Below are 18374 nucleotides of genomic sequence, written 5' to 3' on the forward strand. Positions count from 1 at the left end.
CACCTTTTTTGCTGCAGTGGAGACAGCCCTAGTATAGTTATCTACAGCCTCTTTTCTACACAAGAGAAAGAAAACTGGCACACAAGTACTGTCTCTTGTTACACGGGCAATCTTTAAAGTTTAATGAGGACAAAAGAATTCTATTTGGTTACAAGAACACAGAAGACTCTCAGTCTTTTAAAAGAAAAACTCCCTCTGTGTGTGTCACAGTGTTACACTGATCAATTTGCTGTAGAGCCTACCTAGAATATTTTACAGATACCAGCTGAAGACTGAAAGCCACAAATTTTTCCACCAGTGCTTTAAAGCCTATGTCACCCTGGTCTTCAAACAAATGAAATGACAGACCTGGTGTCTAAACTGTATGTGCTCATCTGAATGTTAACCCTGGACTGAAGGTCTCTGAGCTAGAAAACTCTGTATGGTAAGAACTGCCAGAGAAGATTACCTGAACTCCAAAGTTTGGAGGAAAAAACCTTCACATTTTTATAATAAACCAGTAATCAATGAGAAAATACCCAACACACAATAAGAACCTGAATGTCTCTAGGAAACCTGGAAAGTATCCTTGTTACAGGGTACCTGCTTCTTGGGCAGATCTTGCTGTTTTGCTTCCTTAAAAAAAAGGCAAAGCCAGCAGTTTCTATATCTAATAGAGAAACACGAAAATTGATTTACGTGCTAGGAGTTGCATTTACAGGGACGTCAGTGGAGTTGAGAATCACAGTTAAGAAGCAGTAATTAGTTAGACAAAACACCCAAATAATTAAAACACCTAGAGGCTTAATTATGATTAGAAACAAGACTTACTGACTTCTAAGCATAAACACTCGAATTTTTCTGTATTTGAACAATCTTAGGGGAAAAAATAGTGAAGAGACTCTTACCAGCTTCCTGTGAATTTAATACTTCTAAGGCATGCATCATGGCACTTGCGAAGACATTGGCATCTTCTTTGCTGCCAAAATTCAGACCATACACCTGCCTAGCATCACGCCACTGGTGGAAGGTCTGTGTAGCCTGATTGTACTTCAGCCCTTTTGGAATGGCACAATTTATAACCACCTATAATCATTAAAAAAACAAACAAACTTAGGTTTAAAATTACTGCTGTTCCATCAGAAGTTTCAGCTTTGTGCAGATTTTATTCCTCAGCCACACGGGTTAATTCACGACCCATAATCTGTAAAACACAATGCTGAAAGCACATAACCATTTCAATTTTAATTCCAATGCTGTCTGTAATCAGTGATGAGAATACACAAGGGGACTAATGAGATATTTTGTATCAACTTTTGTAGCTTAAGTGTTCTCACTTCAAAAGATGCAGCGATGTTTCCAACAGCAATGTAGTAACATCAACAGCTCTGACTTCCAGCAGCAGACTACTTGATGTGAATATGCATCTGAAATTCAGAAACTCGTTTTCCCATGAACTTCACAGAGTATTTGTTAGATTTCTTTTTTAACCAAGTTATCACCTTCTCCCTGTGGCTGCTGCACCCCTTGGCTTGCAGGGCTCTCAGCAGCAGTTTATTGGATTTGTACCATGGACCACAGCGTATTGTTTTGCAAGATTGTTATGGCTGACACAAAAGATGATAAATTCGAGGTATTAGGGCAACCATTTACTACTAGCCATCCACTAAGAGGATCCCATTGCACTTGGATAACTATATCCTCTCACCTGTTTCTGCTGAATAATGGGAGAAAAACCCCCACATTTGCTCTCAGATGAATGCATAGAGACCATTTATTACTTGGAGTAAGTGTTTAATAACAAATCACATAGGAGATTATCAGTCTAGGCTTCAGGTGTGTGATAAACAAGCAAGAACAGACCAAAAGAATTCTATGAAATGATGGGAGGGAGAGTAATAAATGTAAGAAGCTTTCCTCAAACAAAAGATTAGGTTTTTAACCCCATCCCAAGTATCAAACAGGAGAGCATTTCCAGAGTGCTAATTTGTCATTTAATCATGATCCAGTAACTTCATCAAGGAAATTAAGATGTAATCCCTGTTACTCCCTCTTCTCACTCTCTTAAAAGTGGTGATGATCAGCATTACCAAATATCAAAAGGATTTTTTGAACAAATTGATCTGGGGAAATGAGACATCATGCATCCAAGTTTTCATGAGATAGGAAGAGCTAAAAGAACTGCTGGTGTCTACACAGACTGCAGCTCACAGCACAGAGTGAGGGAGAAAAGCTTTTAGGTTGCCACTTTGCTTTAAAAGAACCAGATGACTTCTGTGTACACCACTAACCTTTATAAATAGATTTCTGTAGGAAGGAATGGCAAAAGGACTATTGCCTTGGTGGTACGCAAAGTGCTTAGTTCACAGGGAAAAAGCAATAAAACAGTTTTGCTACTTCAGCTAAAAAAAATCTGATTTATTAATTTTTGGCCCCATAATTTTGCTGCAGACTTATTTCTTAATATTCCAAATCTTCAAAGATTTCCTTACCTGATGATCCTGAATCTTCCTGCCCACTACTCTGAATGTGTTGTTGCCTGTGTGATGATATATATGAACTCTGCTGAATCCAGTTGATCCACCAGCTGGTACCCATTTCTTATTGGCATCATCGTAGACCATTACAGCAGCTCGTGCTTGGCAGATACTCTGTTCACTGTTAATACACAAAGTGGAGGAGAAAATAAAATTACTTATGGAAAAGCATCATCTTTCTGGTTAACTTCTTTTTTTTAACTCATAATGTTAAAGCCATACTCCTTGCAACTTGCTGAAACCTCCACCTTTCTGAATACAAAACCATCAGCACTTTGACATTTTGCTTACATGTGTTCATTCTGACAAGCTGTGGTCCAGACAGACAGGCCTAAGAACTAATAAAAGAGATCAAGAAGGTATTCATTTTTTATTTTTGCACTTTTCCCCCTTGCATGTTTTTTTCCCCTTCCTTTCTCCTCACCACCAGCCATGAATTTTAATTAAATGCCACAACCATATACAAAGCTTTCTGCAAAGACCAAAGAGCCAAGAATCTGGAGCTGCACTAGCTTCATACAGTCTACACTTCCCAGTGGAAATTACTTCTACAAGAGATGAGAATTGGAAGACCCTTGTACCTTTTAACATATAGGGAAGAAAACAAACACACACAGGATAAAGTCCAGCACAAAAATTTCACCAGCTCATAAATGAAACGCATTTTGGTTTCGACACATTTTACAACAGTTGACACCCAGGTGTAAGATTTTCTCCCTGAAAAAAGGCTCTACTGATTACCAAAAAGTGCAATTTCATCAAGAGACTGCCATCAGTAGCTAATCCTGATTATGCCAGTCATCTGGAAGCTGAGGTACAGCCTGAAGTTAAAAAGGAGAATATCATGAATGTCATCATGTAAGAAACACATGAAACCAGAACATACCAGAAACAGACTATTTATTAGGAGAAGAAAGGGTGATACCATGCAGGTTGTCTTTGAGGGAAATGTCCAGATGCAGACAGGAAATAAAAATAGAAAGGAATGATTTCTTATCAGTAAGTCAGATTCTCTGAACATACCACTCCAGCACATCCAACATTATAGAAAGCACATGATGCCTGGCTTGCAAGGAATGTGGCCTGCCATTTGGAAAACTGAGAAGGCTGAAGAGACATGCATTCTTCATAGGAAAGTAAAGGAGTATTTCTTCATATTTTATGAAAGAGGGAAAGGATGCCTCCCCCACCCATCTGTCTTGGGATTTTTTGTGGTTTTTATTGGATGGTTGGTTTGGGAAGGGGGGGGGGGGGGTTGGGTTTTTTTTCCAAAGACCGTGCTGAATTTCCCAGTATCTTATTTACATCTCCCAACACATGAAAATTCTGCAGTGCATCCAACTGTTTTGTTAACTTTCAATATCGACATTTTTGAGAAAACAGAATCAATTTCTATCACACTTCCCATGGCTCTCTAACAATTAGAAAAGTGCAACACTGGGACACTTTTCAAGGCTCACAGACAAGAGAGAATACTGAGATCATGTCTCTCATGCACGAGAGATTCATGATCAAATGAGGAAATAGGTTCTTAATTTTAAAAATGCACGTGTTCTAATCCCCTCACCTATTCAACAACTAAATCAGAATGGGATTACAACCTCTAATTAGACCACTCTTCTTGTAGCTCAATTTAGGGATATTAAAATCATAATATACATAACTGAAGTGCTTCTTTTCTAAGCATAGTTTACAATTTAAGACTGGAAGGACCACATCTGATCCAGGAAGAAAGATTAAATGCAAAGAAAATAAATTCTGGTACAACCTTTAGGCATTTCACAGTCCCATTAAATATATGCCACAGTGAAATATGGTTCCCTCACTTGAGAAGAGGGCAGTGCAAGAACCTACTTGATTTCTTTATTTTTAGATATTTTGGCACACATCTTAACGTTCAAACCTAGAAACATTCTGTACCGTTCACAAAGTACATGACAAACAGTAGTGGTTTTTCTAAAGTGCCTGACAGTAAACTTAGAAAACTTCTGAACCCATAATACATTTTGGCTATATTTCAATTTGGATCAATCACAGGCAGGATAAACCATAGGTGGCAGGACCTAGATACTGATTTGGAAGCAGAGCCACGTGGTTTGCAGAGTTCTTGCCAAAAAACAACTTCTACTCAGTCATGTGCCAGACAGATTAAAAAAAAAGGTTCTACTAAAAATTGAGACTATGATTCTAAGGTAATATGTTCCAACTACAACAAAGGTAGAACCAGAGAAAGTGACTGAGTAATGTGACCAGAAGACTTAAGTAATAGGACAAACCATCACATTTCAGGTGCTCTTATTCAGCTTAAGTTTATAAAACTTTTTACACTATTTTATTTAACATACCAAAAAAGAAAAGAGAAAAAAATAAGAAGAAAAACCTATTCATTTCAGAACTATTCGGTATTCAAGTGGCACACTTCACAAGTGCAAATAAGATGACCTTGAGTCGAATTTCTAGCTTTTCTTTAACAACTGCTAAACTATTTTTAGTTCCACTTCTCAGGCTATGTCGTGTAACTGGAAGTATTAACCAAGTCTAGATCTCAAGTACTTCATGCTCCATTTAAAATAACACAATTATCATAACAGGGAAAGATTCTTAGCCATATAAAAATGAGATGATTTACAAACTTTTAAAAATGACAAACAATTTCCAGCTGATCTTTTCAATCACTATACAATAAACCTTTTGCCTTCATTTCATACAAATCCTGTAACTAAAATTTCGGTGTTCCAGGTGTGTAATTTTCATATCCAGGTATCAATTTGAAGGTGACATACTCCCCTCCAGCCAACAGTTCCCACCACCATCACTTTGTTTATCAGACTGCAAGAGTAAGATGGAAAAATGGAGCTATCCCTATCAGAGACAAATTAAACCAGTACAGGATGCTAGCCTTTTTCCAGGGTTCAATAATGGCACATTAGTAGGTGAAGGGGAGATTTATTCATTTACTCTTAGTAGTAAGTTCTCTGAAGTGATTACACTTCCTTTTGAAGAAAAGCATGGAGGCATGAGCTTTAATGAAAAGAATCTTTAGTTCTGCTCTTCAGTGGCCCTTTGGTAGTTTAGCATCTGAACACAGTATATTGTATATTATAATTAGACACCAGCAAGTATTTATGTATCAAAAACCCCCTAAAAATAAAATGCATACTGGAACTCCATTAACTTCAGAGGGTTACACCAAATCAAAAATCCACACCATTAGCTCATGACTAATAAAAAATAACAGTTAGGTTTTTTCCAAAGAGCCACCTTTATCTAGGAAAATTCTGACTTTAGCATACAGACTGTTACTAGGATCTGAACCAGTCTCTTGTATTCTACAAATATCTATGAACTTAAACTTCAGTGCAAAGGAACAAGAGCCAAGTGAATCAGAATGGTATCATTTATTGTATTTCTTGCTTTTCACACTTATGACACCTCCCTGCTGTAATTCTGTTAGGAAACAGGTCTTCACCCATCTCAGTTTTTATACATGAGCTCTTCACAGTCCCCAGGGTTTGCTGTAACACGTGTGTCCCTTACATGACCTGTGCTAGGATGGCTTCCTTCATTCACTGCGCCAGAGACACTTTGGTCTGATCACAAATGCAGATTTTTACAGACAGATTACTTTACACTGGTGGCAAATAAACAAACTGTCTACAGTCATATTGCAAGAGTAAAAAAAAAAAAAAAAAAAAAATGGTCTTCATCTCTTTGCCATGCCATTAGGCCTTCAAAAGCATCCTACTGGGTTTACTTGCCTATCTGCAAATTTTCCTCTTCCTGGTGGGGTGTAATGGTTCCAGAAACCATTAGACTTGGATTAGCCTGTACCTTTTCAATATATGAGTTGATTAGGGGATGTGGGAGATTGAGCATCTCCAGCTTCACGTGCTAGTGCCAAAATGCACAGCTGCTCCAAGAACTGATTGCTAAATTATTAGGGAAGTGGATTGGGGAACTAGAGTGAAATATTAACTAAGGAAAACTGAGAAATCATATGTTCCCAAGTAAACTCACTAAACTAAGTCCATGAAATTATTTGCAGAAAACAGAAAATTCATTCAAGGGAACACTCATGCAAAAAAGTGCTTACCAAACCTTAGGAGACAAAGTGTACAAGCTCTCTTCCCAAAATGTAAAGCTTGACAAATAGCTGGATAAATATATGTTAGGAGGAGTTCTTCTCCAGACAAAGATGTAAGGCTCTGATTGTTAAAGCCAGCCATTATTCTGGGTAAGTCCACCTACAGCAATACCATATAAAGCCAAAGACAGGGTGGCTGGTTTTTATTTGGGGTGGAAGAGTGGGGGGAGGTCTGGCACTCAAAAGGCTCACACAAAAAACCACAGTAGTAATGAATCATAAGATTATTCTTATGGGAGAATATACTTTCCTCCTCCAGTGATGAGATCATACAAAAAAGCTCAAAAACCATAGCAAACTGAACCCTAGCAGACATCATTCTTTCGCCCAGATGGAATGTGTTCATTCTTTCACATCCCAAGTTCTTAAGCTCAATGCACAGTGACACCAATCCAGTCTGCTGACCTAAGCCTTATTTTTTTTTCCCTCTCCACAAGAAGTTGATGCTTGGTTTTCCTCTCTCAAGAACTAAAAAAGATAAACATACTTCAAGGATCAAACTCATATGAAAAACAGCACAATTGCAGCCACAGAAAAGATCATTTAAATATACTAACAAAAGCAAGGAAAAGCTGTGATTGTTCTGATTCTCAACATTTAGTATTTTTGTTAGTAATGTAACAATGAGGGTTTTAAAAAGTTATATCCCATTACCACTGCTTCTGGTGATTCAGGGGTTTTTTTTTTTCCTGCTATGGTCTCAATTTACAGAGACATAACAACATGTTCTTAAAATGTGCAGTCTTTGTGGGGCAGAAGGAATGGAAAGAGACACTGATTCATCAAACGCCTGTTTAGGATTTTCAAACCATGTGGCGCAAAGCTAGAAAGAAACACTAAACATTTCCAATTCTAACATCTTAAAAATACACATTTTCGAAAAGCAGCTAAATGCTCGTTCAGATATAAAGGTCTATATCTTAGTGGTGGTGTTTTGGAAGGTAGTTTTCCCTGCTTGCTCCTGAACCCCAACTGGCACATCACAGTGAAAATGTGTGTTCTCTGTTTTGCTATTAAAAAATTAAAACCAACCACCCAAAACCAACACAAAATTCTACATATACTGTATCACTACTTTCTATTAACTAAAACAGACACTGTAGACAAAGTTGCCATGTATTCTAAGTTGCTCATCTGGCTTAACCGTTAAGCTACTTTTCAGCATCTTGAAGTTACACAGGCATGTTTCCTATGCCCTCAAATATGCTCCAGACTGAACTCAATTACATAGCTCAGTATTTATTTTTGGGAGTAGGGGAATGGGCTTGAATTTGTTGACAGGGGTGATGTGAGTGAGGAGAGGGGAAGAACTTTGAGTTACTTTCTGTTTTAACTCATAATCAGCTGCTTTAATTTTATTCCTTTCTTGAACTTTAGCACTTCAGCCAGAAAGACATCTCAGAGGAGACTGAGTATAACAATTATCACCTCCTCCTGCCAGCAAGACATCTACACCATCAACAGGACATCATGGAAAAATATAAACCATTAGGAGTTCAGTAAGTTAAGTTTCTCTAACTCATCCTCAGCCAAGAAGTAAGAATCTCAACTTTCCCTGCATTACTAAAAGCCAGTGGCACATGGTGCTGGCAAGGGAACATCACATGCTTGGTACAGCAGAAGGAACTACGCTGTGCTACTTGCACCCAACTTCAAATGATGCAGCTTGCCCACTCCAACACTTCAGCCAGTACAGAATTTACTTGCTATTTAGGTTTTAACATAAGACTCAGTTAGGACCAGCTGTTTCATCTGACCTGTTTCCATGTGGATTCTTCTTCAGACACTACAACCCCTCACAGCACAAGAGTCCTTGTTGATTCCTTCCAGCAGATACAACTCAAACAAGAGTGGCTGTTAAAAAGGAGGGTGAATGCAGAGGGAGAAATCCCAGATTGCTTCGCTTACAGCTCTCCTGTACTTGCCTGTGCCTAGAAAACTTTTGATTGATAACTGAGAGATTCATTCATCTCTCCCACTTTTCCGTCTCTGATAACCGAGAGATTCATTCATCTCTCCCACTTTTTCTCCTCATGAACTACTCAGAATACAGATTAGCTGCAACATCAGAAACCAGCAGAAAATCCTGCAAGGGAAAGTCCCAACGAGAAATAAAACTAGGACTGCTGAGAAGCAGGGGGAACTGAACCACTGGGATTAATAGTTGGCAAAGGAAAGGTGCTTTGCTTTTGGCACAGGATTCTGCAACACTCCAGAGTTTTAGTTGGTACACAGTTTGCTGAGGACAAACTTTCTCTGCTCAATGAGCACCTTCCACTGAAAGAAAATTGCTTTTCATCTTGTGCATAAAAGCATTTAACATTAATTTAGGAGAAGTCTGCTCTCAGAGCCAGAAAATTCTCATAAATTTCTCCTGTTGCTATAAATCTGTTCCTTGATGATTTTGCATTTGTAGCTTGTTTCACAGCAGCAGGTGAATATCAAACAGCTGAAAGAAATTGCAGGACATGCAGGCAGAAAGAGAAATATTATTTAGAACAGCAGGTTGATGTCAAATGAAAGCCTACTTCTCACACAGAATTACCAATTTCAAACCCAAAGAAATTTTCTCTACCCGAATGTTTCACGTGCCATATTTCAGGCAATGGACAAAGTAATTTTTGTGTTGGCAATTCAATATTGTCTCTAGGCTTGTCATATGCTGACTCACATAAGAAATTCACCTATTCTCTCAAAGGAAATCAGGAATATCTAAGAGAATATGACAAGTCAAACCAACAAACACTGACACTACAAAGACAAACCTTAAAAAAACTGAAAGCATTAACAGGAATTAAGAAAAGCAGACTGAAAAACATGGATTTTGAATAGCATGAAACTAGTTGTATTAACAGTGGTTAACTATATAATATGCAATAATGTAATACAGTATTAATAAAATATATTAGACATATGTGACTAATTTTATCTACCCTTAAATTCATAAATACTCTGTGAAGTCCAACTTTCATAACAAACCGAAGATGATATTAAGGTACTTCACTTCTCAACTCTCAATTTAAATAGACTGTGTAATTACCCAAAACCAAATACCAGTTTTTTAAGAGATACAGAAACTAAAATCCTTTAACACACAAAGTTAGGGGTGTTCTTAAGCAATTACTTCAGCAGACAGAAGGAACAACCATTTGGTCCCTTAAAAAGTATAGAATTCTGAATTTTCATCATCCATAGTACACACTCCATTCTAGGAAACCAGAGATGCTCAAAACTATTATCCAAAAACACCACGATCAAACTCAAGACTTCATGCTCATGACTTAATTTTCCATAGGTTATCTGCTAGCCTTAATATGTATTTGTACAAATACTTGTTTGTGTTATTGTACTACCCAGATATTTATCTATTTTTGTGTCTGTTAAGAGAAACAATTTTTCATGGCTTGCATTGCAGGTTCAAGGCTTTCCTTATAACAAATTTGGATCTACAGAATTCTATACGTGTCCAAAAAGCAGGCACAGCTTTGGTACAGACAATACTTTGGAGGCTTAAAATAAAACACGAGGTTTTTACATCTCGGTGAAGAACTTACTTTGAAGCATCAGTTTGTCCAAAATTTACTGTCAAAAAAAGTGACTAGGTTTATTTAAGATTCCAAGCTTGAGACAGGGAAGAATGTGGATATGGTAGAATTTTATACACAGATTTGGTCTTTGCTTTGTATGCAAAGCTAGTGATAACTTCATGGAAAAACTTTATTAGAAGGCTTCATTATTTTACCTTGGAGGTAAGATTTTCAATGAAACAATCTGCAAGTGACAAGAGCAACACTTTCCCACTTTCTTCCACTATTTTCTAGATATTTTCATCCCACAGAGAATCATGAAGATTTTTTTTTTCAATAAATGTTTCCAACAAACATTTTGAAAAAAAATCAGAACTATACAGAGGCCAACTATTTCATTATAAGACATTTACACTGACAGGGGAAATCTTTGTAGCCATTATTTTTATACTGGTAAAATAAAGTCCTACATTTAGACTCCACAGAACCATGAAATAAGATAATTTAGTTTATGCTTGCTCCGTGCACTCATCCATATTCTTGTTTTCTTTTATCCTCTTACACAGGGGTGTTCTCTTAGACATGGCACCTTCAGTAATTTATCCTGATTTTTTTCCTGAAAATATTACATTGTTATAATCAAATCCATTTTTCCACTGATTCTTCAAACATATTTCTTCAGGGCATTTACTACTTTGCTTACACTAAAAGGCTGTGCAGGATCTATGCAGTAATTGAAACAGATTCCATTTCCTCAAAGCAGATTCAATACAGCGGCATCACCAGCCAAAGGTTTTGCCACAGTAAAGGCTAATTCTGTCTGGGTAGTGATTTTACTCAACAGTAAAACAGGAGCAGAAGACTCCTACCATGATCTTTCACCTAGCTCAAGACAGATTTTTATCAAAAATCAATTCCTTGGTTTGTGTCTCTGTTGTCAAAGCTAATGGTAAAAAAACTCTGAAAAAAACCCCAATCTGTAAGCACCAGGGTACCCTGTAATTGAACAAAGCTATCAACCACAAAATCAGTATCTTTACCAAATAGGAACTATCATGACAGATTGAAAAGTTCAAATCTTTTAACCTGAAGGTCATAAAAGGCCAGGGCCAAAAGCCAGCCAGACACATTACTTCTTTCCTACAAATAGCCTATTTTTTGAGGGCTTGTTGCTTTCTTTGCTATGATTCCTTGAATCTGAGCCCAACATACTGTGGAAAGCCTTTTTAAGCAGGCATGAAAAACAACATCTTCAGCAACTAGACTGACAGCTGATGACTTTCTGTGAAAAACCACTTAACATACATACATTTCCTATGTTCTATACATATTTTAACAAAAAGTGACCTTCTTACTTTATTTCCTAAGCTTTCGACACATGGTACAAATCACAGTTTTCAGAGCCCAGATTCCGCAGGCAATCCGAGTTCCCAAACAGGCTGCAACAGAATCCATCATTACATTACCAGCACCACAGATCATGTAACTCATTTTACTTTCAGATAACCAATGCCCAGCTCCTCTTGGAACAGCAAGAGAGCAGCGTTTTTACAATACCTATTTAATACAAGGGCAACCTCTGATGTAGAGAGCTGTGCAAAGGGAAGGTGGCTAATCTTCGAGTGACACATTCTAGCCCCGGTGTTAACACATGAATATGCAATTCATACAAGAAAGATTCATTACAGGAAGGAATAGTCTTTCTAAAGCTGAATTTCACCTAAGAAAAAAAACCAAAACCCAGCACCCTATTTTGTTAATTTAACACTTATTTTTAAACACCAGGTTGACATTGACATGAATGAGAACTAGGCCAGGTTGGACGGGGCTCTGAGCAACCTGGTCTAGTGGAAAGTGTCCCTGCCCATGACACAGGGGTTGGAACTGGGTGATCCCTTCCAACCCAAGCCTTTTATGGTTTTATGGATTAGTCATGAAAATGTGAGCAGCAAAGTACAAGAAAAGGCTACATGTAATTGCCTTGGTCTCAGAAGCAAGTTTTGTTCTCAGACTTTCCAGGTCTGCCTGAGTATTGCATTAGAAGGAAATAAAGTTAGTGGCTCCAGTTTGATGAACTGGATACAGAGAGTCCACTGAACAGCAGGCAGCCAGCACAGGTGAAGGTACCATGGTGACATTGTGTGGCCCCTCTAACAGCTTTACAGGGTGATCAAGACAAGTTCCTGAAAACGACAAATGCCACGACCGTCCTCCAGCAGAACAAGAACCACGGTTTGGGGAGCCAGAGGCTCAAAGGGTTGTAGGGAGCAGCTTGACATCTACTGGTAAGCTGTGACTGGGGCCTTTCTTAGGGGGGTCAATACCAGCTGCGATGCTGTTCAATGCACTTGTTGACAACCGGGAAAATGGGATGTAATGCAACTCCAGCAAGTCTGTGGATGCATTTCCGTAAATTGGGATAGGCTGGTATGCTGGACAGTAGAGCTACTGTTGAGAGGTTTCTCAGCAGGCTGGAGAAATCAGGTAATAGAAACCTCAAGAAATGTGGAGGCAAGGGCTAAAACTTGCACCTAGGACAAAACAACCTCAGTGATGTAGAAAGTGATTACTCCCCTCTATTCAGACTGCATCTGGCACATTGTGCCCAGTTTTGGGCTCTCCAGTGGAAGGAAAGACTTAGACAAATTGGAGCAAATCCAAGAGAAAACCATTAATGAGGCTAGAGGAAAAGATGCACCAGGAGTGGATTCACAGCCGTGCTTGTTCAGTCTCCAGCTAAGGCAGGAACATAATGGCCACTTCTCAACTACTCAGCAGGGAATTACAGCGAATAAGAGTCACAATCTTCTCAGAAGTGCACTACAGAAAGGTGAGAGAGAATCAAAAATTGCAGAAAAGGAGATTTTAACCAGGCAAAGAAAAGTTGCACCAAGAAATCAGTTAAATACTGTCAGAGGCTGACCAGAGGAGCTGTGGAATCTCCATTCTTGGAGACTTCAAAATTCATCTGGACAAGGCTTTAAGCAACCCAGCCAAGGTGACAGGAGCAGATAAACCCCAAGAACTCCCACCTTGACTAAGACAGTGTATGACTCTAGAAGAAATAAAATTCTTTGAGAACACCCCACTGAATTGCAGATATATAAGTGCCTTATTTATGACAATTTCTGCCTTAGCACCTCATTTTATTGGAATGCTCTTCCCAAAAATAGCAACATGCATTTCACACTTGAAGTTTCAAGCAGCCTCTCCTTCTGTAGCCTTTAAATGAGGATCTTAAACACTGCTGGTAGTTCAAATATTCAAAGCCTAAAAGCAAGAGGTTTAAATAAACCACATAATATTTATATCACTGATGTGTACTACCAAATAAATGTCTAAATATTAAATAATAAGCAATAAGCCTTATTTCTTTCATATTCCCCTCCCAACAAAACACGTAAGATTGATTCATGAATTTTTGACATCTCTTAACAAGTCTGTACTACAAAACACTTCAAATATAAACACAGCTCTTGACGATCTTGTCCTCATTTCCGAGGGCACCAGGGTAAGGCAAAGTTCTGGGCCTTATTCAAGCAGCTCTAAACAAATGAATTCTTCAGCAACCCAAGACCTGTAACGGTGTAGTGAGCAAACACTGATGTGTAAAAATTACCCCAGTTACAACTGCTTCCTTGTACAGGAAAATCTAATGAGCATCCTCATGTTGTGCATTCAGTAGAGACATTTATGATAATGTGCAAAACAAAGGAATACTAAATTTCCACTTATATGCCTCTCTACAGTAGAGCTCTAGTCTCCTCTTTGAGCACAGGTTTCCACACAGAAATTTCACAAATCAAGGAGAGGTTATCATCATCAAGTTGACACAATCTGGAAGCATTCTGCTTTCACATCAATTATGGGTTATTTACATTTGCCACTGAATGCAGTCAAAGTTATCACCTATATTGAAATATGAATTCAATTTTCATGCCAAAGTACTGCATTTACTCACTGAATAGCACATTTTTCTTGCACTCCTCTCTTCTTTGATCCAAATTACTTTTTGGCAAGGCTAAGTCAGTCTCACTTTGAATAACTCTGATTTCTTTCCCACATCATTTTATCTCTCAATATCACTTTCTAAACTACTATTTTTCCACTCCTCCTATACCCTACATATTAGTAATATCCTTCCTGAAGTGGCTACTCACACAGCTACTTCAGCAGCTCTTCTTCCAAGTCTGACTGCAAGTCAGTCAAGATTTTAATCTCTAACTTGAAGAAATTCCTGATTCCAGCTCATACAACAACCCCACAAATTCCTCACTTCTCCCAGCAATTCTTACTAATACACTTCCCTCAAGGTATTAAGGCTTGTCATTAAAATCTAGTCCCTGAGGTATAATCTCAATTGCATACATTCTTCTATTTAAATGCAGCTTAAATTAACCTATAATCATTCAAACCTGTGATCAGTTTTTCCTCTGAATATCCTTCATACAGTGCTATTTAACAACTAACAGTAAAAAATTTTGCATTTCCCAAAGTATGAAGGTTGACTTCATCAGTTAATGACTTTGATAATAACAATGTGGTAAAGGTCGTATGATCTAAAAATTCTACCACTGTTTATATATTTATTTATAAGTGAAATCCTTTTTCTGGAGCTGGCAAAGGGATTCAGAGGCATCTGTCCTGTCATGTATGTGCTAATGTGTAATTCTAAAAGAAGGGACAGGTTAACTGTACACTAATGAGGCTACAAGCAAAAGGCTTGAAGTGCTCTACTCTTCTTCTCCAGACTAGCAGGAAAAGAACAGCACAAGGAGAAATACAAAAATCAATGCTAAAATTCATTGCAAAAGTATTTTGAGACTCAGTGACCCACTTTTAAGTTTGAACACCAATAGACGACTGCAGTAACTAATTCAATCTAGTTAATAATTAACATTAACATTTGTGCATTCATTACATCTAACATTCTGTCCTAGAAAATTGGATGATCTGGATGCACCATGAAACACTGAGTAGAAGCTGTTTGATTTTCCCACAATGTCAGCTATTTCAAGTATCTCTTGCAATAAAAATTAAGCAGCTAGAGTGCAGTGGCAGTAAGCACACAGCCCTTGAACAGAAGTGTATCAACGCAGATGTGTGCTTGAAACACTTGTTTGGAGGGGTTTTACCCATGCAGAGCAGCCAGCACAAATGGACATTCGCATTGTCATGTCAATGAGTAAAAACTAAAACTATTTCTCAACAAATCTCACCTTTCTGAAATAGGTCTATCATCAAAATTCTACCAAAATGGTTACACAGTGAAAAGAAGAAATAGCAGTCTCACTCCAGAGCAGACAACACCCACATAGAAGAAATGAATAAATTATTATGCAAGGTCATAAAAGTTACTATAGATTTATAGAAAGATCAGCATCTTTATCATGAATTACACACTGGTTTTTCTTCTAGAGAGCAGCTCTTCTAGTATTTCAAACTTCTTGGCAACGTAATTATTGCTTAAGACTGCAATACTTTGTTTCCCCCATTTTAGGATGCTTTGCTTGTTAGCTTCTCAAATGTTGTCACTGAGATCTGCCTTCACACCAGAAAAACAGTTACCAAGTTAAACAGTGAGAAACTGTGTTTGCCTTGCTTTCCTGCTCCCAATTCCTAAGCGATTCAGCTGTCTCTCCAGTTGTTCTCCTTGCTTTGCAAATGCTCATGTTTAGAGACGAAACTTCAATTTTAAGACTTGAAAGGCACCTCTCTTTCACATTTACTTTAATCTTAAATGTGTGTCCTAGCTGAAAACAGGACAATTTGTTAATCTGTTAAACACTAGGATCTACAGTAACAGGCACATATCCATGTTCTGTTTCATTAAATTACCACCTACCTCTACCCCAAAGTTTTAGAACAAATTGCATCACATCTACTGGTGATAGTAAATTGTATTTCCCAAGAGTCCTCTATTTTAAACTTTCCCAGACATGACAAATCACACTTTCAAGCCTATCTGCATGAACAAATACAAATAATTATTCAACAAATCCAAAACTCTGCATGTGAATTTGTATCTGTACTTGGGCACAAGACTTGACTCTGGAACAGCCAAAATCTGATTAAAACATCACTCAGAAGAAAAAAGTCTACAGATTTTTGTATTTTCCTATGTTATATTGTACACATAATGCATTATATTAAAAAAATTCCACTGTGCAATCCTTTATACCCAATGGTATTACCAGGTCGGGAAGTCCTTTAAAGTTCTGATAAAAATATTTTTTTTCCTTTAGGGCAAGGACAAAAGTAGTTGCTGCCTTCCTTTACTAGAAAAACAGGAAAATAAAGTTTTCAAAATAGCAATAAGGTCCAAAAAACCCCTTATCTAGCAAGAGTGCATTTATTACATTACTATCAAAACTGGAAGATATATTTAGGCACTTTCTTCTAATATTAGTTAGAATTGGATGTCAGCTATTCTATTTCCCCCTTTTCAAGGAGCATAAGTCACGACACCTTATCTCACACTGAGAGCCCAGTATTTAAACTGAAAATACTACTACTTTGTACTTAATTTTACTGCTTATCTTTTCTTCCCCAAGTTTATTCAGTGAATCATTACATATAAGGAAGTAGTTCTCATTAAACTGAAATTAGAAATCCAATCTAGAAAGTAGGAATACAAACAGCCCAAACAGAACAGCAGCTCTAGCCAGTTAAGGCTTTTATTCTGTGGTTTTAAATATTAAAAATACATCAAAGAAATAAAAAGGTAGAGGCCAACACTAACCACTATACTTTCCAAACGAAAAAAAGACTTGCAAACTCCAGCAGGGATAAGAGTATTTAAAAGTAAAGTTTTACATTCGTTGATGATTTGCGCTAATAAATTATTTAGAGGAGTAACTATAACGCAAAGGTGAGCTGAAGAACAATTCTGCTCACACTAGAAAATTAAGACTCCTTATCAGCATATCCATTGTTTAGGTTTGTGCTGGCTGCAAGTGCCAGAAAGCTTTATCTGCGCAGGGATTTTCACTAGTTCAGCTAATCCAGCAGTAATTATCGGAAAACGCTATTTTAACGCATAAAGGCAGCACAATCCAGCTGGCATCCCAGGGGCCTCTCTCATTGTACAAGATGGCTGTTGCCGGGCTCCAAATGGAACGTGGCTTTCACTGCTCTAGATCAACACTCCAGCCATTGTTATTATCTTCCCCCTCCAGCTCCAGCTTCATTTTAGAAACCACCTTTTCCAGGCAATCTTGCCTTATTTTAACCAGCATTTGATGATGTTACTGTCTCTCACAGTCATTTCAGTGCTAAGATACCTTAAGCTTCATGTCAGAGAACATTTGACTGCTATTTACAGCCCTTACTACTAGGCTGGGTTTTTCCAGTGTCACAACACCCTTTTAACAGTTACACTCGGAGGTTTAATCTTTAAACCACACAGGGACTTTTCTGCATCTTCCCTCTTCACAGAAGCTTTGGGAATCCTACTCTCTAACCAGGGCCTTCAGGTCTGCTTGCAAACAAGGAGTTTTGAGGCAGCTTGGGTGGGGTTTTTTTGGTTTTGTTTGGTTGGTTTGGGTTTTTCTGGTGTGTTGATGGGCATCTTTTTGTTTCTTAACTCAAGAATACTTCTGTGCTGTAGCACGCAATTTGATAACACCAGCTACACACTTAAAAAGATTTAGTTCTCTTCAGTTGTTACCTGCCTCACAAAAGCCCTCTTTTAGGCAAGTGATACACAAGACAAGGGGATTAACACCATACAGCCTTTTCAGACTAGCTATGCATTCATATTCTGGAATACATTACCTGATCAGCTGCTAACTTGAGGTAAGCAAACAGACTGCACTACCAACCCTAAATAGGTATTTTGCAGGGAGACAGAGAGAAAAGGGTAGTTTTATTAACAGCTTTATGCCATATGTGGTCATACGCTAAAACCACAGTTCAGTTAGCTGGTCCCTGATATAGTCTAATCCAGTTTCCATTTCTGCATATTCAATTGTCCAGTCATTTCTGAAAAAGCAGGCGATGAAATGTAAGGATAAAATTTGGTTAATGTAATGTGACACAAAGTCAACAGAACTTAGTTTACACATCTCCATGCATAAAACGAACAGGTAATGTTCCAGAAAACACTAACAACCTTATTACAGACTGCAGAAAATTATATACTTTCAACTTTCTTCTGTTGTGACCTTTTTCCTCCTCTACATCAGC

General features: G+C 37.9%; 1 protein-coding gene across 10 annotated transcripts in view; it reads right to left on the reverse strand.

Annotated features, from left to right (window-relative positions):
- Positions 1–18374, reverse strand: part of ENAH (ENAH actin regulator) — a 90977-nt gene that overhangs the window by 43383 nt on the left and 29220 nt on the right. For all 10 annotated transcript variants that reach the window (XM_042051520.1, XM_042051518.1, XM_042051515.1 and 7 more), the window contains exons 2-3: positions 2472–2637; positions 888–1065 (exon numbers count right to left, since the gene is read on the reverse strand). In XM_042051520.1, the coding sequence (XP_041907454.1) occupies positions 888–1065; positions 2472–2637 (344 nt within the window). The remainder of the gene's footprint in view (positions 1–887; positions 1066–2471; positions 2638–18374) is intronic.

The sequence above is a fragment of the Corvus kubaryi genome, unplaced genomic scaffold (assembly GCF_017639235.1).
Source record: "Corvus kubaryi isolate FWS band 111438036 unplaced genomic scaffold, C.kubaryi_AGA036_p1.0 76, whole genome shotgun sequence".
Lineage (NCBI taxonomy): Eukaryota > Metazoa > Chordata > Aves > Passeriformes > Corvidae > Corvus > Corvus kubaryi.